The following is a 26,853-nucleotide window of genomic DNA, read 5'->3' on the forward strand; positions in this document are numbered from 1 at the left end:
AAGGCTCCCTTGAATTAGAAAAAAAAATTCACTCATTTCACAAGATAGATTACGTTTCGTTTTTTTAGGTATTAAGAATTTTTATAGATAAGGAAATGTATAATAAGTATTGAATTGCAAAGTCAATTCAATCTCAATATTTTTATCAGTGCCTTTCCCCATTTCCGAAATTGCCGGGTGGAGTTTCACGACTGCTCGCTCGCTCGTTTTTGTTCTGTACACAATTGCACCCATTTATCGCTGCTGCTCTGCACCGCCTCTTCCACCGGCGAACGACGACCCAACGACGAACGGCAGCCGAGCGCACCAGCTTCGGGCGCTGCGCTCCTGTTCGAAACGGCGTGGTTACCTAAGGACGGACTGCCCGAATTTTGCCTTTGTGGTCGGGCGTCGGGCGGACCTTGTCTCTCACTCTCACTCTCATTCGCGCTCTCCGCCTCCACCGTCGGCATGAGATTGGATTTTTGAAATTTTGAGGAAATTTTCTTGAATAAATTGCAATGTGATTTGCGCTGAAAATGTTTCAAATTTCAATAAAATCATTAAATTTGCGATTTTGCAATAAACTAAGCAAAATTTCGTGTAAATTTAGTAAAAATAATATACACTTCAGACTGGATGGAGATGGTTTCCGGATGAAAGTGGAAACGATGGGTGTGTTTTACCCCTCGCGAGGGAGAAATTTGAGAATTTGAGGCGTGAGTTACGGGGAGGAACATCACAGACAGCAACTGTGTGCCAGTTGATCGGTGAAAGTATTGGCCGTACATAACATTGAATTACAACAAATTGCACTGACTTTAAATCAGTTGTATAAACGATTATTTTTTTCATGGAAAATATAATATAATTAGAGAGAATTTAATATTTTTTCTTTTGCTTTTTAGTTTTTTAAACCCCAAGGTGGTTTCAAAAACACCCAAAAAGCATTAAAAATAACGTTTTGATTATTGGACCCTTTAAAAACTCTAAAATTTGACTCCCATTTCTCTTTTTTCTGTTTTGGTTTTGGTTTCTGTTAAACTCGAACATCTTTTTGATTCTAATTGAAAATCGAAAAAATAAGTAAATATTTATTTTAATGAAAATTTCAATATGGTTATCAAAAGGACGAGCAACCATGACCAGCGCCAATTATTTGAAATTTTCTCTTAAACACATAAAAATTTCATTGATTTTTAAGACGCGAGCGTTTGAATGAACAATCTAAGCATTTTTGAATATGGTTTTTCGTGAATAGATCGAATACCGATCGAAAAACGTGTTTACAAATGTTTCTCACGTCCTTTGTAAAAATAATCCGAGAAATGGAATTACAGTGGACTCTCTGGTTGTCGATCTTCTCGATATCAATATTGCTCCAGCTGTCAATAAATTGTTCAGTCAGTGTTAATCTTTTTGAATCCATAAATCAAGTTAACCTTCAGAATTTTATGAGCTTTTGAATTTATTCATGTGTCCAGATTTTTATCGGCCAGACTTTTTTTTACTTTTGCCCTGGCTGTTCATTAGGGTGGTCCAAATCCGGGCTTTCTTGGGGCTACCCCCTGAAATCAAAGATTGACCCATCACTAGACTAAATTTCGTATTTGAGCTCATTCTGACCACGGGAATCCCACCTTCTAATCTCTTGAAGTTTGTATGGGAAAAATCGTCAAAATGTATGGAGAAAAGCAACTGTTTTAGTTTTTTACCTGTGGAAGGTTCAATAGTCATCTAATCGTTATCAATTCCCATCGTTAAATTTAGAACAATTTCCCGAAGACACCATATTTTTAAGATTTTTGGCTGAAAAGTTATTAGCTTTCGAAAAGGACCATTAACTTTTTAGCAAAAAATCCTAAAAATATGGTGTCTTCTGGAAAATTGTTCAAAATTTTATGAAGATCCTACATCTGAAAATCGATAAAGATCGTCCATTGCGCCCTACTCAGGTAAAACACTGAAACAGTTGCTTTTCTCCATACATTTTGCCATTTTTCCCATACAAATTTGAAGGGGTTCCCGTGGTCAGAATAAGCTCAAATTTGGAATTTGGTGAAGGGTCAATCTTCGATTTCAGGAGGTAGCCCCGAGAAAGTCCGGATTTGGACCACCCTTCTGTTCATATTTATTAAAAATTAAAATATTGAAGTAAAGACGGATTTTTATACTCCAGAAAAAAATATTAAGGAATAAAGGGGACATTCGTCAAAAACACGGTTTTCATATCAAGTCATATTTAATCAAATTCTGATGATATTAAAACTCTTTTTCCAACAATCAATAAATAAATCGTTGATATTTTTCTGTTATTGTGGTACCCTTATGTTTAAAACTTCATCATCCCGGTACGAGAATCGAACTCACGACCTCTGGATTGGAAATCCAGCACGCCGTTAGTCGAAACCCATCCCCTACCGGTCAGTATTCCCAATGAGCAGATTTACTCTTTGAAGGGATCTGACTATGCCGAGCCAGACAGGAATCGAACCCATCACCTTCCGCTTACAAGGCGAAACCCGTAACCTCACGGCCACGGAAGCTCGGCGAACTAAACTGAATATCTTGTAATTTAAAGGCATTTTTAGACAACAAACTACCTCCAATTCTTCATCATCAGCTGTTTTTGCACTCGCCAACACGCTATAGACCACAGAAGAAAGAAGGTGTCACCCATATCACACACTCACACCTAACCCCCCCTTAATTCGGCAAGAACAACTCACTGACTCTGCTGGCTGTGGCCACGTGGCACGGCCACCATCACTCGACGCAAAGGCGCAAAAGCTGTGCTTCTTCTCTAACTTTTGGCGAAACCACTTTCGCCATTACTGGTTTCCTGTTAGAAACACACCATGCGTCATTTTGACTGACGTAACAGCGACAGCTGTCAGTCACTCACCACAGTGTCACACGTCACGTGGCACGCCCTCTGGCCGGGATTACGCGATTGTCAGGCAGCGCTTTATTTTCCAGATGAAGAGGGAGGGGATTGAGGGTGAAGAAGATGTCATCATTAGAGATTTGAATAATCGAAAAATCATCACTCATTCTTCTGGAAAGGAGGAAAAAGCCTCCCAAACTGGAAAGATGTACCTTTGCAGACAGAGTCGTTAGTTTTCAACCCTGTTATCACATCATCAGTGTCGTTTAAAAAAAGAAGCATTCGTATAGCATACATATAATTTGAGTGGTTTCGAGAAAATGTGTTGGATTTTTTTGAAAAATCTATGGTTTGGCACTGTAATATTCATGTTTCTGTAATTTTAACAATCTCATACCGTCAGTGGGGGTGACTATGGGTCAAAAAACGATACACCTCTCGTAATTTCTTAATAACAAAAACAATTTAAATAACATCGAAAATCTTTCAACGTTGATTTGTTCTTAGAAAGTTTACTAACATTTTCCAAATATATAGGGGATTCCGATGAACACTATCTCAAATGCCAATAGTTTGAAAATTTACCCAATATCATCCCTTAGAGGGGGTGACATTGGGTCAAATGAAACTAAAATGATGCTCAAATACAACGATATGGTAAAAACAAGTCATCCAACTCAATGTCAGCCCCACTGACGGTCCTAATAAAAGTTCAATTATTGCCATATCGTCGCCATCGTGCTAACTTGTCGTACGTGCATTTTGGGCCAAATTGAGTTAAGAACGCCATATTGTGCAGCTCACAATGCCTCACCTTTTGACCGTCACAGATCCCCAAAATTCGATTTCAATCCTGAGATATTCAACAAAAACCGAAAAAACTCCGTGCATTTTTGTCACTTTATATATGAAAGTAGTTTCAATCTTGTCGTGCTATCTTGTCACTCCATGAAAATTGATGTAAGTGCGTCAAAAGGCCAAAGGGATTTCAGGCGAGGAAAGTCAGGATGCGTTTGTCGCACGTACAAGCTAGACTACCGTAAACATTTGTAATTATAACTCGGGACTCCAGCAACCAACTTTAACCAAACTTTGGGACAATGCACAGAATGGTCAGCCAAAAAAAATGTGTTTGTTATTGTTTACATTGCGTGCTCTCGTGTTTGTATATTCAAGGTCAAACATTAAAACGCGTTTTTCTCGGAACGTCGAAATGGCGGGTGCGACAAAATAGCACGACGACGTCGATATAGCACTGTACGAATTAATTATTATGCCATGAAGGAGAAGGAATCCGTTTAAAATAGCATTTTAAGTTTCCATACGACCTTTTCAAATGTCAGGCTTGATTTTTTAAATTCAAACCTATTTTTCATTCAAAACATTTCTAATAACCTTTCATCTACGTCCAAGACAGCTAAAATCGGTTGAAATGGCGCAGAGTTATGATTTTTTGAAAAATGTTTTTTTTGTATGGACAATTGTCCACGAGGGGGGGGGGGGGGGGTTGAGATTACCAAAAAAAGTGTCCACGTGGTTTGTGGATGGTCCCAAAAGAATATTTTTAATCGTACAAATTCTTAATCAAACAAGCGTTTATCACAAACGCAAGCATGGCAAGCTTCCCATGCGCCAGTGACGACGCACACCGCGGTTTTGGTTTTCTAGTTTTGGTACAAGCCCAAAAAACGAACAAAGCAAAACCGAGGAACAAGTTAACCACACAGTGGGAAGCTTGCCATTCACCATCTACGAAATCAAATTCTGAGCAAATGTCTGGCTTCATTCGATCCGTCTTGGGGTCCCATAAGTCGCTATTAAAAATTACTTCAAAAGTTATGCTAAAAAACGATTTTGACTAAAGTTCGGAAGATTGTAAAAAGGGTGTTTTTTTGTAAGAAAACCCGTCATTTTATACATTTTCAGAAAGGTATTTGAAAGACCTTTCCAACGCGTTCAAAATATTGAAGATCTGGCAACCCTATCAAAAGTTATATGTACTTAAGTGTTATTAATGCACTTTTTGGAGGCCGGATCTCAGATATTTTGATGAAAACGTTGTCCGGATTTCTCATGCGACCTATCGTTGGATTGGTAATGAAAATACCTTTCCAATACGTCTAAAACATTGAAGATCTGACAACCCTATCAAGAGTTATAAGCACTTAAGTGCCCTGCAATATGAAGATCTGACTACCCAATCTAGTGGTATGAATAATGAGTCAAATTGATAAAACACTGAAATACACCGCTCTTTAGTGTCTATTTTGGATAGCACCTTTTAAATGTGAGGAAGGCACCAACCACCTAAGGGTGGATTAAGTATCGTTTTAGAAAAGGAGCCGAAGAATCGGTTATTTGGTAAATATTTTTGGCGATTTTTGGCTAAGCAAACACTTTTAAATCCAATTGCAATTATTGAGTCTCCATAAAAATGAAATCTTCTTTTCAGAAAATCACAACGAGGTGTGTAGGTTCGCTAAGCATCGGTCTAAAGACCATTTGAATGATTTAAACAAAATAACAAATAAAATTGCTCTTAATTCCAATAATAATAAATGTTTATCGTTGTAAATAAATATTGCTTGGATAAAACAAAACATTCAAACGACAGTAGAAAAAAATAAAAAGATCCTGCAAAATTTCACGTTCAACCGTCAGCATTTCCTGTCGCTCTGTTACCGTGCCAGGTTTCTTCCAACCGATCCAATATTAAATAAATTGCCGTGCGCCATGTGCCAGATAGTGTAGTGCTACAACAAAGTGGGCAATACAAAAATTAAGCCATCCCAGCCCGAGCTGTGCAGCACACGTTCTCTTTTTCTGTCTCGCTGCAGCGCAGGGGTGCATAGATTGGAGCGTTTTTCTGCTCGGAATTCTCTGTGTTGTTGAAAACTACATTTGGTTTTGAACAGTTTTAAAAAATAGTTTTATAATTTGCAAGAATTTCTTTTAAGCTAATTTGAAAACAATTAATTCATAATGATTTTTTTTAGAAAAAGTATACAAACAAAACATAAAAAAAACGAAACAAAAATTAAGAAAAATGCTTATTCAAAGAGAATTCCCCTCAGACTGCGACAACGAAAGCGAGCCAAGAACGAAACGTCGTGCAGCACAGCGCGGCCGTTAGATTCTCGTCAGAACTTGGTATTGGCTCCTGTTAGTGCAGTCACATGAACATTTCCCATGTGGCCTCGTTTGCAGTTTCAAATTCCAACAGGACTTCGACCGAAACGACCCGGTCGGTCCCTTCCCGGCATGGAATAGTTCTGGGAGGTGATAAATACCGTGAAACGATGGGGATTGTTGGATTTTATGTAGTTTTTAGTTTTTAGTTTTTAGTTTTTAGTTTTTAGTTTTTAGTTTTTAGTTTTTAGTTTTTAGTTTTCAGCTTTTAGTTTTTAGTTTTTAGTTTTTAGTTTTTAGTTTTTAGTTTTTAGTTTTTAGTTTTTAGTTTTTAGTTTTTAGTTTTTAGTTTTTAGTTTTTAGTTTTTAGTTTTTAGTTTTTAGTTTTTAGTTTTTAGTTTTTAGTTTTTAGTTTTTAGTTTTTAGTTTTTAGTTTTTAGTTTTTAGTTTTTAGTTTTTAGTTTTCAGCTTTTAGTTTTTAGTTTTTAGTTTTTAGTTTTTAGTTTTTAGTTTTTAGTTTTTAGTTTTTAGTTTTTAGTTTTTAGTTTTTAGTTTTTAGTTTTTAGTTTTTAGTTTTTAGTTTTTAGTTTTTAGTTTTTAGTTTTTAGTTTTTAGTTTTTAGTTTTTAGTTTTTAGTTTTTAGTTTTTAGTTTTTAGTTTTTTTTAGTTTTTAGTTTTTAGTTTTTAGTTTTTAGTTTTTAGTTTTTAGTTTTTAGTTTTTAGTTTTTAGTTTTTAGTTTTTAGTTTTTAGTTTTTAGTTTTTAGTTTTTAGTTTTTAGTTTTTAGTTTTTAGTTTTTAGTTTTTAGTTTTAGTTTTTAGTTTTTAGTTTTTAGTTTTTAGTTTTTAGTTTTTAGTTTTTAGTTTTTAGTTTTTAGTTTTTAGTTTTTAGTTTTTAGTTTTTAGTTTTTAGTTTTTAGTTTTTAGTTTTTAGTTTTTAGTTTTTAGTTTTTAGTTTTTAGTTTTTAGTTTTTAGTTTTTAGTTTTTAGTTTTTAGTTTTTAGTTTTTAGTTTTTAGTTTTTAGTTTTTAGTTTTTAGTTTTTAGTTTTTAAGTTGGGTCAAATTAACTCCTCCTCATTTTTCCAAAAATCGCAGTTCCCTACAAAACATTCCAACTGCAGACCTGCAGAAACGTTCTCTCTCAAATGCGAATTGAAAACACAAACGAAAAAACACAATTGAACAAGTCACATGGCGCCTGAGAAATTCGCACTAAGAGCCGATGAGTTTCGGCAGAGGCATCACGAAACTGTTTCAACTGTTTTACTGCTGCTGCTGGGTGCAGATGTGTTTTATCACACACAGAAAGAAATTTTAAATCTCAGTCAAAACAAAACGAAAAAAAAACTCACGCCGGGGTGTGCTTTATGTGAAATTTAAACACAACGAACGAACAGGAACGCATCAATCGATGGACCAGGGGAGAGGAATTCGGTTTCGATTTGTTTCTTCTTTTTTTGGAATGCCGTTTTTTTGCTCGATTTCAGCTGGCGCCGAATGGTGCATGGGTTCGAGAGTGGTGATGAGCATTCAGGCGCATTTGGTTGGGTTCACAAAATATTGGATTATTTGTTAGTTGAAACATGTAATGTGGTTTGATTTTTATTCTCTTTTTATGTCTTCAGGTACTGCTAGCTTCCTCGCTGTTCCAGGGTTGGATTTCACCCGATCCAAATAGGACAAAAACAACGTTGGTAGCGTTCAGCACCCAGAATGCGAGCCAGAAGACATCGCGCCATTCGCTGACTGTTTGCTGCAAAGATAACAAAAAAAAAAAAATGTTTCTGTATGACCGATGTGGTTTGTAATATTCTTAGATTGTATACTGATAAAACTACCGAGAATTTTATCTGAGCAATTCTCTACGAAATCGGCCGATTTTTACCATTTTTTTTGCGCAAACTTTGTGGGGGCCTCCTATATGACCAAAGAAGTCATTTTGTGTCATTGGTTCACCCATACAAGTCTCCTTACAATTTTGGCTGGTACGTAAATATTCAAAAATCTGTAACTTTTTAGAGAATTTTCTGATCAATTTGATTATCGAGATTATTTTGAACGCAACTTTTGAGTCATATAGAAGTATGGTCAAAATATCTGCCACTGAGTTATAAATTTTTGAAAAATTAGTGAATTTTGGAAAACAACGAAACTTTTTTACAAAAAAAAATCCTAATTTTTTTATGTAAAATTGAATTTTCAATCGAAAAGTTCCTTACAGATTTTTTATAAAGGGTTCCGTTTTCAAGATACAGCCACCGAAAGTTTGCTTTTAGCGAAATATTTGCGTTTTTCGATTTTTAAAAATAGTGACCACGAGTGTCCATTTATGAAAATATTTTTCCTCAAAAGTTCAGAAAATTTGCTTTGAAATTGTCTGAGAGACATTGAAGATTGGACCTCTACTTGCTGAGATATAGCGACATAAAGAAAAAGAAACTGAAAAATTTTAGTTTTCTAAGTCTAAGTCTCACAAACAATATTTTGACATTGTTTTAATCAAGACTAACATTTCAAAAGGACCAAACATTCAATATTACGCATTTTTGAAATGTTAGTCTTGATTTAAAAATATTGTTTTCGAAAAGATCGATAAATTTCACCAATGTTTAATTTTTTACATTGCAAATCGGACCATTAGTTGCTGAGATATCGATATTTCTTTAAACCGCTGTATCTCAGCAACCAGAGGTCCAATCTTCAAAGTCTCTTAGACAATTTCATAGTAATTTTTCTGAAATTTTCAAAAAAAGTATTTTTAGAGATGGTCACTCATGGTCACAATTTTTAAAAATCGAAAAACTGCAAATATTTCATTAAAATCAAACTATCGGTGGCTATATCTTGAAAACGGAGCCCTTATCAAAAAATCTGTAAAGTACTTTTCGATTGAAATTCAATTTTACAAAAAAAAAATGAGGTCGATTTTTTGGTATAAAATTTCGATTTTTTTTCCAAAAATCACATTTTTTCAAAAAATCATAACTCGGTGGCAGATTTTTTTACCAAACTTCTCCATAGCTTAAAAGTTGCGGGTTTTTGTCCCCTAAAACATATCAAAATATCTCGAAAATAAGAAAAAACATATTTTGGGGAATTGAGTTTCTGTAAAAAAAAAAAAATTGCCGTTTTTTTCCGTGTACCTATTTTTTCTCAATAATCTTACAGCTTTGTCGAAGACACCAAATTTATCAGAAAATTCACTCATAAGTTACAGCTGTTTGAATGTTTACGTACCATTTTTGTATGGACAGCTGCCAAAATTGTATGGACACTTGTACGGGTGAACCAATGACACAAAATAACTTCTTTTGTCATTGGGAAGGCCCTCACCAAGTTTGAGCCAAATATAAAAATACAAATAAAATCCATTTCCGGTTTCGGTAGAGGATTGATCAACTGTGGTTTTGTGTTTCTTCAAGGGATTGATGGAACGAGAGGAATAACAAATCCGCATGAATAATTTCAAGATTGTTCAGGTGTGAACCGAAAACGTGATCAAAAATTAAAGTGGAGGAATAAGGCTTTTAACTGCTTATTTAACTGTCTGTGTACAGGACGCCGCACTGTTTAATCATTTTATGGCGTACATTTCATGTTGCAGCCCAAAACCAGTTATTGAAATGAAAAAATAAAATTCTTTTTCAAATTTTCTTTTCTTGATTTGTGTGCACCTATGTCGAAGATCAAGATTGTTTACTTTTTGCTCTTTGGTCTGACAGTCTTGGTCTGACAGCTTAATCATGGATTTTGGTCTGGTGTAAGCGAGGGATAGAACACAACACCTTCCAGTTTTTTTTTTGTGTCGATATTGAACGGACCGTTGAGAGCGGGAGGTATCAAATAACAGAACGATAAATCAAAGCATCAAATATTGACAGTAAGCATTTTTTTTAAGATTTCGGTCATTCGATTTTTTTGTAATTTTTAATCCGACTGAAACTTTTTTGGTGCCTTCGGTATGCCCAAAGAAGCCATTTTTTGATCGATTTGGTGTCTTCGGCAAAGTTATAGGTATGGATATAGACGACACTGAAAAAATGATACACGGTAAAAAAATTGTGATTTTTTATTTAACGTTTTGTCACTAAAACTTGATTTGCAAAAAAACACTATTTTTAATTTATTTTTATTTTTTTATATGTTTTAGAGGACATAAAATGACAACATTTCAGAAAATTCAAGGTTGTGCAACAAATCTTTGGCCGAGTTATGAATTTTTTAATCACTACTGATTTTTTCAAACTTCAACTTCACAACTTCATTTTTCAATGTAAAATCAAATTTGCAATCAAAAAGTAAAAAAGTACTGTAGTGAAATTTTGATAAAGTGCACCGTTTTCAAATTAAAGCCATTTTTAAGTAACTTTTTTGTAAATAGTCGCAGTTTTTCCTTTTTTTTATTAGTTCACATGTTTGCCCACCTTTGAAAAAAATATTTTTGAAAAGCTGAGAAAATTCTCTATATTTTGCGATTTTGAACTTTCTTTATACGTACCTTAGTTGCTGAGATATTGCTATGCAAGTGTTTAAAAACAGGAAAATTGATGTTTTCACCCCAACATCCCACCGTTTTCTAATGTCGATATCTCAGCAACTAATGGTCCGATTTACAATGTTAAAATATGAAACATACGTGAAATTTTCAGATCTTTTCGAAAAAAAATAATTTCAAAATTTTTAAAACTAGACTAACATTTTTAAAGGTCGTGATATTGGATACTTCTGAAAAGTTGGCATTTGATGTCCTCTTAAACATATGAAAAAAAAATAAAAATGGTATTTTTTTTGCAAATCAAGTTTTAGTGACAAAAAGTGAAATAAAAATCATCAAAAAAAATTTACCGTGTATTATTTTTTTTTCAGTGTATTCCATATCCATACCTACAACTTTGCCGAAGACACCAAATCGATCAAAAAAATCCTTCAAAAAATACAGATTTTTGAATTTTCATACATCGTTTTTGTATGGATAGCTGCCTGCTGTATGGTAATTTATATGGACAAACCAATGATGCAAAATGGCTTTTTTGAGTATACCGAAGGCAACAAAAAAGTTTCATTCGGATTAAAAAATATAAAAATTAAAATTCTTAAAAAAAGGCCGATTTCGTAGAGAATTGCTCAGCTGGAGCAATATTGATATCGAGAAGACCGACAGCCAGAGAGCCAACTGTACATCATTTCCAGCATTATTCTACTGAATGGATTTTGTTTGGAAAGGGATTTGGAAGACGGGAAGTGTTGATGCTTCATTTTTTAAGAGGATAAGGGAAAATCTCCACAGTATCTCCGAAATGAGTTACGCTTGGCGTTGGACGTTTTTTTGGGATGGTATAAGGAAGCTTTCTTTTATTACCTAACGCATTTGGTAATAAAATAGTAATAAAATAATGCTCCCTTGGCCAGATCGCAAAATTAAGTGAAAAATTGATTTTCCGAAAAAAAAAGTTTTGGAGCTTTGGTGTCTTCAGAAGAGTTATTGCTAGAGGGTGACGATTCTCGAGATTTTCAATTTCCCGGGAATCGAGAGTTGAATTTGGCCATTTCCCGGGAATTCCCGGGACCTGGGAGTTTTTTTTACTATGGCAATAGTGGCAAAATTTAAAAAGAAAAGTATTAAATTTGTTATTTATTCGTTAAATTAAGTATACTCATAATTTTTAGGAACTATATAGTTTACTATAATTTTTTTTAAATGTTAATGAATCATAATTCGCAATGAGTGACTTTTCAAATGTTGCACAAACTTGTTCCATGAACTTCTTATTATTATAATTTCCCAGTATCGAGATTTTTGCAATATGATAAAGAACGACTCAAAACAACAATTTAATTTTTTTTTTTTCATCCTTTTTAAGGTCAACTGTAAATTTTATTTGAAGATATATTTACAGTTATCAGGAAAACCGGAGTATTCACAATTGGCGAACCTTAACTTTACAAAGATTACCGCTCCAGAGTTTAATATTGAGGTTGACGTGAAAAATAAAATTACACCGCTTTGACATCAAAAAAGAAATTACCTTAGAATTAACTTAGGTACTTAGAATTTAAAAAAATAAGGATTGCTATGCTCGAGAGAAGATATGAAATTTGAACTTATCTTGAAAAAGCTTTTACCTCTTACCTTAATAAATAAAAATAATATTTCTAGAGTTTTTTTCATAACGCCCTATAAACACTCTGGATTTATAAAAAAGAAAACATTAAATTTCATTTCTGGGGTGTAACTGCAGAGTATGTTTTAAGGTAAATTTTGGGGTCCACATTTTTTTGGCTTCTCTCGATTATAGTTATTGGAATTTTTGACAAGTTAAAATTTAAAAAATAAAAAAATATGAATAGGAAGATTAGAGAAGCATTGGTTTAGTTGAATTTGAACATCGAACATTAAACATCCAATGTTCCAAACAATTTTGAATTTTTCAAATAATGCTTGATTAGTTTATATAATTTTGCTTCAATATTTATAAGTTAAAAATTTCCCGGGAGTCTCGACCGAATTTCCCGGGAATCGAGAGGTCCAAAAATGGTCGATTTCCCGGGATTTTTTTCCCGGGAATTCCCGCTCGTCACCCTCTAGTTATTGCAAATAGAAAAAGGCAACTTTTGGTTTGGTAGAAAATTAGAGTGGTTCATGATTAGGGTAATTTTGAAAATATAGCTTTTCAGGAATATATTTGGGATTTTTTTGCCTTCTAAAAAGTTATTGGGCTTGCCAATCCATGCAATTTTTGACAAAAACACAAGCAACATATTTTCATATGAGTCCATAGATGATAAAAACCACCCAGGAAAATAATCTTAAATATTTTCCATTTTTTTGTACTTTTGAAAATTTGAAGTTTTTTTTTAAAGATATTTTTTGTTCCCTAATATTTTGGGCCTACATAACATGGAAAAATATTTGCAACGGCCTTACCACCAAATTGCCCTTTTTTTTTGATTGCATAAGCATGTCACGCAGTAAATCTCTTAATTTAATTTTTTGAAAAAGTAACGTTTGATAAAAATACTACAAACAATCTTATTAAAGAGATTCACACTAACCTAAAATATAACTTAAAAAAATATCCGTTCTAATTGTTGACCACTTGGCCACTTTAGAGTAGGGAGGAGATTGGCGATTGTCTACGCTCCGTAAAAAATAACATGGGATTTACTTACATTTGGGGTGAGCACTCCAGCAAGGTAAGGCACAACAATACCTGTTAACAAGAAAGTTGTAAGAATATTCTCATATTTCTTCGTTTACTTCAAATCAACCTGTTATCGCTCCAATTCCGTTGACCATCGCCATCAACACGCCAGCTAAGTTCGGACTCAAATCGTTTACGTTAACCTTCAACCCCGGATAGAATCCACCCATGAAGGTAACGCTCAGCGCGAAGTAGACCACCACCAGCAGTTTGTTGCAGTCGGCGTAGGACGCGGCCACAATGAAGATGGCCGGTGGAAGTGATCCAACCGTGGTCCAGAACTTTCGCGCGTTCGACCTGGTTATGCAGTTCTTTTTGATTTGTACGTCACAGATCCATCCACTTATTACCGAGAAAATCCACATGCACAGAAACGGAAAGTAGCTGATCAATCCGTTGTCTTCCACGGATACGCCAAGGATGCTCTTCATGTACTTGGGCAGATCCGTCGCCAGCAGGTAGAAGCCCCAATCGTGACCAACCTGGAACAATGATAATCATATTCCTATGTTAAGTTTAAACTTCAAAGACCTCACCTGGCCAATGATCAACGCCCATAATGGCACACTTTTACAGATTTGCGACCACGGGATGCCACTCGTACGCTCGACCTTCTTAGCATCGGCAAACTGCATCAGCAGCCGGCTTTTTTCCTCCTCCGAGATGAATGGATTGGTCTCGGGACTCGCATATCCCAGCACCAGCCAGAACAGATACCATACGATCGCTAGGGAGCCCCAAACGTAGAACACCAACCGCCAGCTGTGCAGCTTCGAGATGATCAACCCCGTACCGATGCCTCCGACGAGCGATCCAATCTGACCTCCGCTGTAGATGAACGACCCAAGCATGCCCCGCTTGTCCGGTGGAATCCAATGACCAATGATGGCACTTAGCACCGGGAAGGTGGCCCCCTCACCGACCCCCTCAATGGCCCGGGTGGCCATCAGCAGTGGCGCTCCTCCGATGTCGATGGCCAGCGGAGTCAACAGGGTCAACACGGCCGTAATCAGCACGCTTAGGCCAAGCAACAGCCGAGGGTACTTGTCCGCGATGAAAGCACTGGCAAAGTGAGACGCCACGTAGCCCCAGAAGAACGCCGACAGGATCAACCCTTGGGTGGTTTCGTTCCAAGCGTACCGCGAAAACTCCGTAGAGGATCCTCGTGTCATAAAGGCCTTACCGTCCAGGTCTACTCCACAGGGCGAAAGTCTTATCAAAGTACCATTAGCCGCTACGTTGACGACCTTCGGGAGGACCATCTCGGTGATGGCCAGGTTCAGGCAGACCCGCATCGTGTACTGGTTGACGATGGACAGAAAGCATAGCAGGGCCGTCAGGTTCTGCTGGGAAATGCAGCAAACTGGGGGACGATAGACGGTCAGTGGGTGAGCAGACACAGGTTGAACTCATGGAACTTACCTGCCTGGCAGCATCTCTGCAACGACGAAGGCATGCTTTGAATTTTTTGCGTGATAGGGTCTTTGGATGACCCTCTGTCATTGAAGGTCAGCACGGTTACTTTGATGGAAAAAATGCAACAACAAAAATTACACCTGAAATCAAGTTCAGAGTTTCCATAGGAAAGTTCTTCAATTTGGTTGACACTTTGTCCGATGTCCAATCGTTCTATATATTTCAAAAGAAGTCATTTTCCATCATCAATTGCGAAAACATGGTACAGTATGGCCCATAAAAAAATGCGACATGTGCATTTTTTCACAGAAAATTGTTCCATTCCAAAATGTGTATTTATTTATTTATTTTTTGTTATGTATCAAGGTGTTAGTTTTGTATGTTTTGAAGATATTTTCATAACAGTTTTTTGCAGTTCGCCAAAATTTGGTATTGGTGGGCTACAATAATGGATGTATTTTTGGTACAAAATTTACCTTAATTCATACCAATACAATACATACAAAAACGGAACAATTTAAAATAACCAACCCTGTGCCAAAAGCATCGTAACAAGTCTCGCTTAAATACGCCTAATCGGAAAAGTTCATAAATTTTGATAGAATTAGTCATTTTAGAGAAAAATGCAATTTGGGTTATCACACAGAGTAACCCAGAGGGAGCACTGCCATTTAATTTATGGTTGCGTTACGCGGTACATCGTGGTACATCCCCCCTTCAGAAAAACCATAGCATGAGGTGCAAGATCTCAGCAATCTTAGTTCACTGGATTTTCAAAGGCGTTACGTTTTTCAATGACAGTTTGCCTTGTCAGAAATTCAAAACATTACTCAATTTGTTGGACTTCATCATTTTAAAAATGTTTTCGAACTGTAATCTGTTTCTTTTCCAACAAATATCGAATAAGGTATTTTGAGACCAAACTGAAGAAGGACGTGTTTCCGAGCCGCTTCAGGCAGGGCATGTAATGTTCTCAACGTCTTGTTAAATCGAAAAAACAACAGCAAAATGAGATGCAGATAGGAAATTCGGATCATACAGTTTTGCATGTCACCAGTGGTAAATTCCGAGTTGGTGTTGGCTTACTTTTAATGACCAGAATGGATGATTAAGCCAGAGCCGGTGTCAGAATCGGAGAGGTGTCGTGATGTGGGATTTTTACCCAAGGTACATCAGAACACTACTTTGAAAACTGACTTTTCCCGAAGCCCCAGTGGTGGGAGTTTGCTCTCACGGTTCTTTAGGACATTACCTGGCAATCCGGATTCTTTCACTGCGCAAGTAGACACTTTTTTAAAACATTTCGACAAAGTGGCTGTTCGATAGGCCATAGCAAGACTGAGATAAAGGCTCAAAGATCTTCGAGGGTTGGGGATAGGAGCCAACAACCATTCAGGGACTGATCTGATCAGTTAGTCTCCACAGGAATGCAGTGTAATTTAGTGTAACTTGTATCATTTAGACTTTTGTCTAAGTGCGGTAAAGTTGTTATCACTTCTCTCTGTTGTTATCGTGTATTTGTGTTAAATTAAACCGCGAGTGATTCGTTTCGTTACGCGATGACCGGGACCAGGAAAGAAGAGGCCTAAAGGCAACTTCTTTCAGCAGCACAGCATCACTGCTCACCGGCCTAGAACTCAGCACAACTCCAAGGCAAGTAAACTCCCCCTCCCCTATCCCTTCCCATGGCGTGTTGCATGTGGACCTCCAAGTTATCGTATAAGAGGTCCCAGGTCCGGAACCCGAAAGTGGCACAAGTGACAAGGGAAAAATTATGGGTCCCGCCGACAAATTCGACTTGTGCAAAACAAAACAAAATTTGACAGGTGATATATTTTTGATAACCGGCTACTAGATAGAATTCAAAAACCAGAGTCTCGGCCCGAAACTTCAAACACGAACATAAGCAGCGAACCGAAGATTGGCAATGACGTTTTGGAATTTTGACAGTTTGGAACGCATGAATTACCCCATTATCGGTTTCCCGCATGGGTGATGTGGAAATTGTTGCACATGGCTGAAGTAGAGAATTTTGCAACTAATTTTAAATTATGCTAAATTTCAAAATTTAAACACGAATCTACAGCGAATCGATGTGAAAACTAAAGATACACTTAAGGCACGATGATTTGATGTGCAATCTTGATCAGAATCGCGATAAAAGCGGTTTAAATTGAAAAATAATAATAAAACAAATTGTGGTCTAGAATTTAACGAAATTGTGTCTGTTTTGTAAGACTTAATGTTATTGCACAATGGTTATAGATTTTTTCACAAAAAAGTAAATTTTTCGGTTCGTCCACAAACATTCTCATGTTTGTAAACAAACGACGCCATATTGCCCATGTTGTTCGGTAGCTCATACCAGGCCATCGCCGGGGCCCTGTCAAAAACATTTGCTCAAAGACCATAACGCCTGAAAACACATAACGCCTGCTACCGTTACGAAAATCCAACAACAACAACCGTAACGCAGCCACAAAATTCGATGGCTTTTGTTCGGACTGCGCGCTCTGGATTACTCTGTGGTTATCATCTTGAGTGATTCGGTCTAAATAAATTAATAACTTAAAACCTATGTCGATGGCTCTAAAGAGTGTCCAACGGTTTTATACTGTTAAAAGTCATATCAGGGCATCTGTTAAAGTCAATGGAGCACCCGCAGTCGAGCAGTTTTTGTTAGTTCGCTCCATAAGAAATACATTGTAGAAAAATGCAAAAACTGCTCGAATGGAAATGCTCCATTGCCATCATTTGTTGCATTATTTTTTTTCCTTGAATCATTGTAGGCTTCTAAAACTCCTAAAATTAAAGCATTTTCAGAATCGAGTTATTTTTTAAAATTTCACTGTTTTAGTAGAAGTAGTTAATAGAATGCGAAAAATTCGATGAAATTAATTGTTACACTTCTCAAGTAACCTTGGAGGCTGTTTACTTTTTAATCCATACAAAAATCACAAGTGGCTCTTCAGATCGACCAACAAAGAAATGTATTTTTTTCTTAATATGGCCTGGGCTGGGAGCAAATTTGAGAATTTTAAGTTCAAATATGCTGTGACATTTATTGAAGTTAAGGAAATGGTTTTCAATGCATTATTTGTTTGTTTGGATCCTATTTAACATGTACACATGCTACATGCATCGTAAATAGTCAAAATAGGCCCGATTTCCACCTAATAACAATGTCGCATTTTTATGGGCCATACCGTAGAATCGTGTTGTTAAGGTGGTAGAGTCAAAAATTTGTAATCAGAACACTTGGGAGGACCATGTTTATAGTGACGCCACTTGAGAGACTTCTACGACCAACATTTTGCTTCTTACGTTCGTCCATACAATTTTGGCAGCTATTCATACAAGATACAAGATATTCAGAAATGTGTATCCCGAGAAAAAAAATCGGATCGATTCGGGGCAAAGTTGTAGGTACTGCTTAGGACCTCTCAGAAATAATAGTTTTAAAATAAATTACCCATTTTTAATCGTCTTTTCATACATAAATTCCAGCATAAATCACGGGGTCTTTTTTATGGGGGGGGGGGGGGTAGTATTTTTTTAGAAATAGCAAGAAAACTGTATTATACTGAAAGTGTTGAAAAGTTTTTTAATTAATTAAAGTTATCCGCAATTTTTGAGCTTTTTTCCTATGGGGCGAAATTTCGTCTATTTCAATTTGGTATTGTTATTAGTCTACATTATTTGTATTGAAACTACAGAGTTGAACTTGCAATTATTAGTAATAACATAAAAATTGCGGAAAAATCAGTAAAAATCTTACATATATGTAAAACTATTAATTTAATCTTGCATAATTGAGCTTGACATACTAAAGAAGTCTGGTATCCAAATTTGAAACAAAATAAAATACAACAAATAAATTGTTTTGCTAAAAAAACACAAATAATTGATCTTTTTAATTACAACATTTTCCCCTGACCTCAAAATAAGTACGAGATCTTTTGTGAGTTTTAATAGGACTAATACAAATGTGAAAATCTAATGAAAACGGTACATTTTATAACCAAAACACACAAAAATATGTTGATTCGGCTGAAATCCAAAATTCATAAAAGTGACTTACAGTTGAGCATAAACCCAACCAATTACACTTTTCTGTAGTGATATACTCAATGGGCCCAGAAACATTTCTCAAAAAAAGATTCATTAAAAAATGATCTGAATGTTAAAAACATTGTGGTTTTTGGGAACGGGGTGCGCAATTTTATCAGCAAATCTCTCAAATTTTCAATAAAACCTTTGAGCAATTCTCTACGAAATCGGTCTTTTTTCTTCAATTTTAATTGTTGTATTTTTTAATCCGGCTGAAACTTTTTTGGTGCCTTCGGTATGCCCAAAGAAGCCATTTTGCATCATTAGTTTGTCCATATAATTTTCCATACAAATTTGGCAGCTGTCCATACAAAAATGATATGTGAAAATTCAAAAATCTGTATCTTTTGAAGAAATTTTTTGATCGATTTGGTGTCTTCGGCAAAGTTGTAGGTATGGATATGGACTACACTGGAAAAAAATGATACACGGTAAAAAAAATTTAGTGATTTTTTTATTTAACTTTTTATCACTAAAACTTGATTTGCAAAAAACACTATTTTATTTTTTAATTTTTGATATGTTTTCGAGGACATAAAATGCCAACTTTTCAGAAATTTCAGGTTGTGCAAAAATCATTGAGCGAGTTATGAATTTTGAATGAATACTGATTTTTTCAAAAATCGAAATATTGGTCGCAAAAATTTTTCAACTTCATTTTTCGATGTAAAATCAAATTTGCAATCAAAAAGTACCTTAGTGAAATTTTGATAAAGTGCACCGTTTTCATGTTAAATCCATTTTTAGGTGACTTTTTTGAAAATAGTCGCAGTTTTCCATTTTTTAAAATTAGTGCACATGTTTGCCCACTTTTCAAAAAAATATTTTTGAAAAGCTGAGAAAATTCTCTATATTTTGCTTCTTCGGACTTTTTTGAAACGACCTTTAGTTGCTGAGATATTGCAATGCAAAGGTTTAAAAACAGGAAAATTGATGTTTTCTTAGTCTAACCCAAACAGTCCATCGTTTTTCAATGTCGATATCTCAGCAACTAATGGTCCGATTTTCAATGTTAATATATGAAAAATTTGTAAAATTTTCCGATCTTTCCGAAAACAATATTTTCAAAATTTTCAAATCAAGACTAACATTTTAAAAGGGCGTAATATTGAATGTTTGACCCTTTTGAAATGTTAGTCTTGAATTGAAAATTTTGAAAATATTGTTTTCAAAAAGATCGGAAAATTTTACAAATTTTTCATATATTAACATTGAAAATCGGACCATTAGTTGCTGAGATATCGACAGTAAAAAATTGTGGGCTGTTTGGATGAGACTTAAAAAACATCAATTTTCCTGTTTTTAAACCTTTGCATTGCAATATCTCAGCAACTAAAGGTCGTATCAACAAAGTCCGAAGAAGCAAAATAAAGAGAATTTTCTCAGCTTTTCAAAAATATTGTTTTGAAAAGTGGGCAAACATGTGCACTAATTTAAAAAAATGGAAAACTGCGACTATTTTCAAAAAAGTCACCTAAAAATGGATTTAACATGAAAACGGTGCACTTTATCAAAATTTCGCTAAAGTACTTTTTGATTGCAAATTTGATTTTACATTGAAAAATGCAGTTGAAAAATTTTTGCGACCAATATTTCGATTTTTTGAAAAAATCAGTATTGATTCAAAAATTTATAACTCACTCAATGTTTTTTTGCACAACCTGGAAATTTCTGAAAAGTTGGCATTTTATGTTCCCTAAAACATATCAAAAAATTAAAAAAATTAAAAATAGTGTTTTTTTGCAAATCAAGTTTTAGTGATTAAAAGTTAAATAAAAAAATCACCAATTTTTTTTTACCGTGAATCATTTTTTTCCAGTGTAGTCCATATCCATACCTACAATTTGCCGAAGACACCAAATCGATCAAAAAATTCCTTCAAAAGATACAGATTTTATGAATTTTCCCATATCATTTTTGTATGGACAGCTGCCAAATTTGTATGGAAAATTATATGGACAAACTAATGATGCAAAATGGCTTCTTTGGGCATACCGAAGGCACCAAAAAAGTTTCAGCCGGATTAAAAAAATAAAATAAAAATCGAATGACCGAAATCCTAGAGAACTGCTCCTTTGTAACTTTTTTCCCTTATTTTCAATCACTTTATGTGCTTGAGGAGTAATGTTCCTTGCATCATTTCCCATAAGAAATGATATGATCTGAACTATAAATCAAGTCCATGTAGACTTATAACAATACTAAATTGATATACATAGACGAAATTTCGTCTCATAGGAAAAAAGTTCAAAAATTTCAAATGAGGATAACATTAATTTTTCCCGACCAATGATTTTCGTTCGCCCCGCAAATGAACGGGGATGTTAAACACTTTTTTATGTATATGACAGTTTTCTTGCTATTTCTCGTGTATGGCCAACCCTCCTCGACCTCGACCAGAGCTGAGAGATAACAACTTTAAGTACAATTTGTACTAGTCTAAGGGACCATCCATAAACCACGTAGACACTTAAGGGAGGGAGGTGTTTGTGATTGGCCACGCTCCATACAAAAAAAAAAAAGTTTTTTTGGTATGAACAACTGTCCACGACCAAACACAATTTGGGAAAAAAAATCGGCAGTACAGGATTAATGAAAAAAAAAATGCTCTTGATTCTAAGCTCAAAAATACAGATAACTTTTCACACAAATTTTTCACGAATATCGTAGACGGGTATGTTGACAATGTACCGTAAACCGGGGTGACTTTGATAGGATTTCAATTTGTTTTTGGAATATTTTCCAACAGGTTAGGTTTTTTTTCAAGATTATTATTTTTAAAACATGTCTAGGGTAGGCCACACAAAGTCCATGCACTATTTTGGAAAAAATGTTTTTTCAATAGTGTTTAGAAAAATGATGACTATCAACATAGTTAAATGTATCATCACTAGAGTAGCTGATATATTTTTAAAGAAAAACATCAATGTTTCAAATTAGTTGACTATGTTTATAAGCTTTTTAACAAAATACATGTAAATTTTAGGTAAAATTGTTAAAAAGTTGGAATTTTGCCTGAAATTTGTTAAAACTAGTTTTGTTTATAACTAACTAACTTTTTTAAACTTTTCAAAATGTTCTGAAAAGTTCTTTTTGAGGTACTTTACTCTTCATTTTGCGGAAAAATCGCAAACCTATCAAAGTCACCCCGTTTTACGGCACATTATTTTACATTTGTGGATTTTTCATTCTAATTTCTACTAAAACATCAGCAACATACTATCACAATTACGTTTATTTATGTATAACATCTTTACTCTTATTAAAATACATGTAGAGTAGAGGCAGGGAAACAAAACATTTAGTTCAATGCCATTTGTTTGAAAGTGGAATGCGGGTTCTGGTTCACCTGTTCTGATTGTTTACTATTTGTTTCATTTATGATTTTGATAAGATCCCACTAAAATTGGGTTATTTTATTTAGCAAACGGCACTTTAACAACTTATTGTCGTTCATAGCTTAACCATAAAAAGGGATAAATATAAATACTTGCAAATTACGAAAACTTTAAGTGCACTTATCACTGGCCTCCTTCGATACGCTTCCCTTAAGAAAAAAAAAAAACTTCCTTCAGCTCCACTATGGCACCGTCGCAGAAATCGTTCCTCGCAAGCCTACTGCGCCGCCATGGCCACCTGTGTTTGGGTGCACTTTAAATCTCGCTTAAAAAACCAACTCTCCTTAACCTCCCTCTGCATTCACGACGATTGCGCGAAGAATTTATATGTGCACGTTTCTTGACATCTCGCGAAACATTCTACGCAGCGCGACCGTCCTCAATGCCGTCCAGCTTTTCGCGCGCCAGGTTGACTGACTTGTTATCACCTCGACATTTCGATTAAATGCTGCTCAAAGCGTGGGGGGCTCTAGTTGACCGACCGGTGGTTGTTGGTGGACCACTTCCGGTCCTTAAATTCGTAAGACTTGGCCTTGAGCTTCTTCCTCTTCTATTGCAAATATAATATCTGTTTAAACTCTAATAGTAACTACTTCCACAAAAGGAAGCAAGGTAGGTTCCCCGTTGGCACCAGGCCAACCGGCCTCGGAACTGTCCAACGTAAATAACTTAGCATAAACCGCACACAGCCGCTTCACTGGGACGCCTTGATGGCCGCCGGCACCGCCTTCTCGCTGTAGGTGTCCTGCTGCTTGAGGTCACCCGACTCCACGGACTTGTTCATCAGGTGGGGCGTGTTCCACGGCTGGACCTCGCCCGAGGCCCACATCACGTACGCCAGGTTGGTCACGTGGAAGACGGCGAACGCGATCCAGAACACCAGGCGCCACTCCTCGATCGAGTGCTGAAAAGGAAATATTATAGGTTAGATTGTGACATAACCTGTAAGGTAGAAGAAGATCCCTTACATTCGGCGTCATAATTCCGACCACGTACGGCACGATGATCCCCGTGATGGCACCGATTCCGTTCGTGACGGCCATCAGGCTGCCCGCATAGTTGGGGCTCAGATCGAGCGGGTTGACCTTCATGCCCGGGTAGAAGGTGCCCATGAAGCCCATGGCGAGGGTGAAGAGAGCCACCACCAGGGCACGGTCGCAGCCGGCGTACGAGGCGCCCACGATGAAGAAGGCCGGACCGGCGGAGGCTGTGAAAAGGGTTGGGAATGTTAGTATTTGGGATTGACTAAATACTAAATACTCACCAATCGTGGTGAATAACTTCCTTCCAAAGGTGATCGTCATCCGGCCGGTCGAGATCAGCCAATCACTCAGCACTCCCGTCGACAGCGCCACGATCCACATCAGCAGGTACGGCAGCGACGAGTACAGCCCGTTGTCCTTGATCGAGAAGCGCAACACATCGCTCATGTACTTGGGCAGATCGGTGACCATGATGAAGAAGCCCCAATCGTGACCGATCTGGGCACAAACCAACCCGATCATTGGGACACTGGTCAGGATGTGACGCCACGGGGTCGGCGGGAGGGTCTTGTCTCGGGACAGGACTCCCATCTCCTGCTTGAGGTATGCCTTCTCCTTGTCGCTGATGAAGGGGTGCGACTCCGGGTCGCTGTAGCAGAGTAGGGTCTGTTGGGAGGAGAAAGGGTCAGTGATCTCGATGTTGTACTACTACTACTACTCATGAATACTTACAAACAGCACGAACCAGAAAATTCCAAGTCCTCCGAAGAAGTAAAACACCGACGACCATCCGTCAATGTTGTGCAGCAACAGCCCGGACACGAGGTTTCCCACGATCGTGCCAACCAGACCACCTCCAAAAACCAGCGATCCGAGCTTGCTGCGTTCCTTCAACGGGATCCACGAAGCTAGCAGAGCACTCAACGCCGGAAACGTCGTTCCCTCGCCCAGTCCCATCATAACCCGAATAACGATCAGTGCCGTCGATCCGCCCAAATTAACAGCCCACGGCGTGATCAACGTGAAGAACGCCGTCGACAGAATGCCCAAGCTGAGCGTCCACTTGCCGCCGAACTTTTCCGCCAAAATCCCCCCCGGCAAGTGCGTCAACACGTAACCCCAGTAAAACGAGGACAAGATCACGCCCTGCAGCTCCTGGTCCCAGTTGAACTCGCCGCCGGTGAAGTCCTCCGGGTTGGCGTCGTCGTCGATCGGGCAGACGCCCTCGTCGTGGTCGATGCTGCCCGTCTTGTTGACCATCTCGGTGATGGCGATCGACAGGCAGATTCGCATCGTGTACGCATTGAGGATCGCCAGGAAGCCGAAGATCGCCAGCACCACCCGCTGCGGGATGATGAAAACTGCGGGGGAAAAAGAGAAAAAATAATATTAGTAACTTAAAAAACTGACAATAAACTGTTAGAAATTCTTATCAACAGTAGCGATACAATCTTTACGAGACCTAGGAAGTAATAAATTAACTTTATAGCCCGCTTGCATAATATCGCACCCATTTCGCATCGTTCAGCGCCAATATCAACCAAACAGGAACAGGTGTATTGATCCCATCATAAAGAAACAGCAGCGCAAGCCAAAAAAATAGATCAACGTTCTCAACGCGCCGCTGCAACCTTTCATCAATAAAGAATCTCATCAAAATTGCAGATAAGCTCCCCTGCCCGAAACCACTTTTGACGGTGATGAACCCCCTTAAGCTGAACTCAACAACCGTGAAGGTCTTGCGAACCCCCCTCAAGAAGTGTGTGCGGAGTTGTTTGGTTCGGATCGGATATACAATCGCGTGAACTTGAAACAGTAGCACAAGTTTGTGGAGTGCAAAAATACTGCCATCAATGAGTTCAACGCGCAAGAAAGATCGCACAAAAACATCCGCGCGCGGTTGTTGTGCCTGTTACACGGCATTGTGCGGTGCCACCTGATGTTATGGGAAGGCTAATAATAGATTCACGCATAATATGAACCAAAAATGAGGGTGATTTATTTGTGCGGAACACTTTGAGTGCCAAATTTAAGAATTGTTATATGAAAGCTTCAAACAGGAAAACAACATCTAATTCCATCGTGTCTATAATGATGCCATATCAGCACTTTTACATTCGAATACAGCTCACTAAAAGCATTTTCAACTGAAATCGAGTGAAAAAAAGCTCAATAAGAAGTGAGCAAGCGTGTTTCTATCAAAAGTTTTTGACAAAATGAGTTGTTTGAATAGTAAAAACTAAACGAAATATAGTTATTTTAAGCCTAATAAGCGGTCGTGTTTGAATGATCCTGGATAATCTGGAGTGCTCCTTGAAATTTACTAAAACCAAGTACACCAACGAGTAGATCAACTTTTGTGAACATTTCTGTTTATTTTCACTTTTATTAAAAGTTATTCTATTTAAAAAAAACCCAAATGTACTCTAATCAGACGGGAATGCATTGGGTGACGCCCATTTTCAATTTTCTGCTTAGTTCTTTTTTCTTCCTGCGCTCTTTTGGGTCTGCTTAGTGCTGCCAATTTTGATGAAATTTTAAGCGAACACTCACGAAAAGTATCGTTTATAGAGAAAGTTTCCTGGCATCACTGGCTGGCGCCTCTCGCTCGGTTTTCTTCAGCCTTCGATTGGAATGGGTCGTCAAAAGTCAAACGTCAAAAGACTTGGAGCGTTTGTTTTTTTTTATGGCGCTTGCTAATTATTTACATGTTTCGGGGTTATTTTTCAAGTGAGTGACTAACTAATTTTCAAAAGAACATGGTAGTTGGAAGCAATTTCATATCTTAGGAGCTTTGGAAACGTTAGCGCAAGTGAAAAGATATTGATGGCGGCTTTCGTTAAGCAGTTAAGCTCTCATCTTGCGTGTGGTTGTGTGTGCCGCCAAAATGATGAGAAATGGTCTCGCAAAATAGAAATTATGAACAAATGCATTGAATTTGATTTTTTTTTGGCCAGTAGGTGGCATAAATTTGCGTGCTTAATCGAAGCGGTGCTGTTGCTGGTAAGTTTATAGCCTAAATAGTATTTTTTGGAGTTTTAATCGAGCATCAATCTCTTCATATCATCGCTTGTGTGCCATCTTGTGACACGCCTGCTGTAAAAAAATAGGACGTGTCACAAGATAGCACACAAGCGACGATATGACGATTGATTAGTAAGGGTATTTTTCCCCTATTTTCATGTATTTTCATGGTTAGTTGGTATGAAAAGTTTGTAATAGACTAATAATAGACAGGCCGAAAAAATAATGTTAAATAATGCAACTTTAGAATTTTTTTACAATCTTTTGAATTGTTTTAAGAGATGGTGGTTTCATTCTTTCTTTTCCGGTTGAGAGACAACAATTTAAAGAATAAAATGAGCAAAAACTTAAAAACGGTACAATTTATTTAAATTAATAAAAAAAATTATCGAATGCAAGCAATTTTTTTCATTTGATTATTTTTTTAATATTTTCTGTGTGTTTTGTCAATTTTTGTCAACAATTCGAAAAAAAATGTTTTCTAGGAAAACCTTATCACAAACTTTGCCAGAGATTTGTGAGATTTCAATGTACAGATTTTCAAAAATATTAATAGCACTTGTGTATGGACAGCCCCCATTTCGTATGAATCAGTCAATCATGCAAAACAGCTGTTTTTCAAATTTGATGATAATCGATTAGCAAAAACGAAGTGAATTAAATGATCTGCAAAAAAGTTGCGTTAATGTTTTGTTTCTAATCTGTTTGTTTTTTCGTCTCTCAAAT

At 36.7% G+C, this 26,853-nt stretch overlaps 2 protein-coding genes across 3 annotated transcripts in view; both read right to left on the reverse strand.

Annotated features, from left to right (window-relative positions):
- Positions 1–7,545: 7,545 nt before the first annotated feature.
- On the reverse strand, positions 7,546–14,679 carry LOC6041068 (sialin). The gene is made up of 5 exons (XM_001850327.2): positions 14,619–14,679; positions 13,733–14,559; positions 13,264–13,678; positions 13,165–13,205; positions 7,546–7,747 (listed from the first exon to the last, which is right to left on the reverse strand). Exons 1-5 carry the CDS (start codon positions 14,650–14,652, stop codon positions 7,616–7,618), a joined length of 1,449 nt encoding a protein of 482 aa, XP_001850379.2. The 5' UTR covers positions 14,653–14,679; the 3' UTR covers positions 7,546–7,615.
- Positions 14,680–21,939: 7,260 nt separating this feature from the next.
- Positions 21,940–26,853, reverse strand: part of LOC6041067 (putative inorganic phosphate cotransporter) — a 54,975-nt gene continuing 50,061 nt past the window's right edge. For both annotated transcript variants that reach the window (XM_038255665.1, XM_001850326.2), the window contains exons 2-5: positions 23,836–24,464; positions 23,385–23,769; positions 23,089–23,327; positions 21,940–23,024 (exon numbers count right to left, since the gene is read on the reverse strand). In XM_038255665.1, the coding sequence (XP_038111593.1) occupies positions 22,815–23,024; positions 23,089–23,327; positions 23,385–23,769; positions 23,836–24,464 (1,463 nt within the window). In that variant the 3' untranslated portion in view covers positions 21,940–22,814. The remainder of the gene's footprint in view (positions 23,025–23,088; positions 23,328–23,384; positions 23,770–23,835; positions 24,465–26,853) is intronic.

This window comes from Culex quinquefasciatus, chromosome 2 (genome assembly GCF_015732765.1).
Source record: "Culex quinquefasciatus strain JHB chromosome 2, VPISU_Cqui_1.0_pri_paternal, whole genome shotgun sequence".
Classification (NCBI taxonomy): domain Eukaryota; kingdom Metazoa; phylum Arthropoda; class Insecta; order Diptera; family Culicidae; genus Culex; species Culex quinquefasciatus.

Bases quoted from the DNA above. Each gene is read 5' to 3' on its own strand.
- LOC6041068 (XM_001850327.2), bottom strand. From the start codon at position 14,652: ATGCCTTCGTCGTTGCAGAGATGCTGCCAGGCAG. The intron at 14,560-14,618 runs GTAAGTTCCATG...ATCGTCCCCCAG, and splicing joins GCAGAGATGCTGCCAGGCAG to TTTGCTGCATTTCCCAGCAG. The intron at 13,679-13,732 runs GTGAGGTCTTTG...TCATTGTTCCAG, and splicing joins GGGCGTTGATCATTGGCCAG to GTTGGTCACGATTGGGGCTT.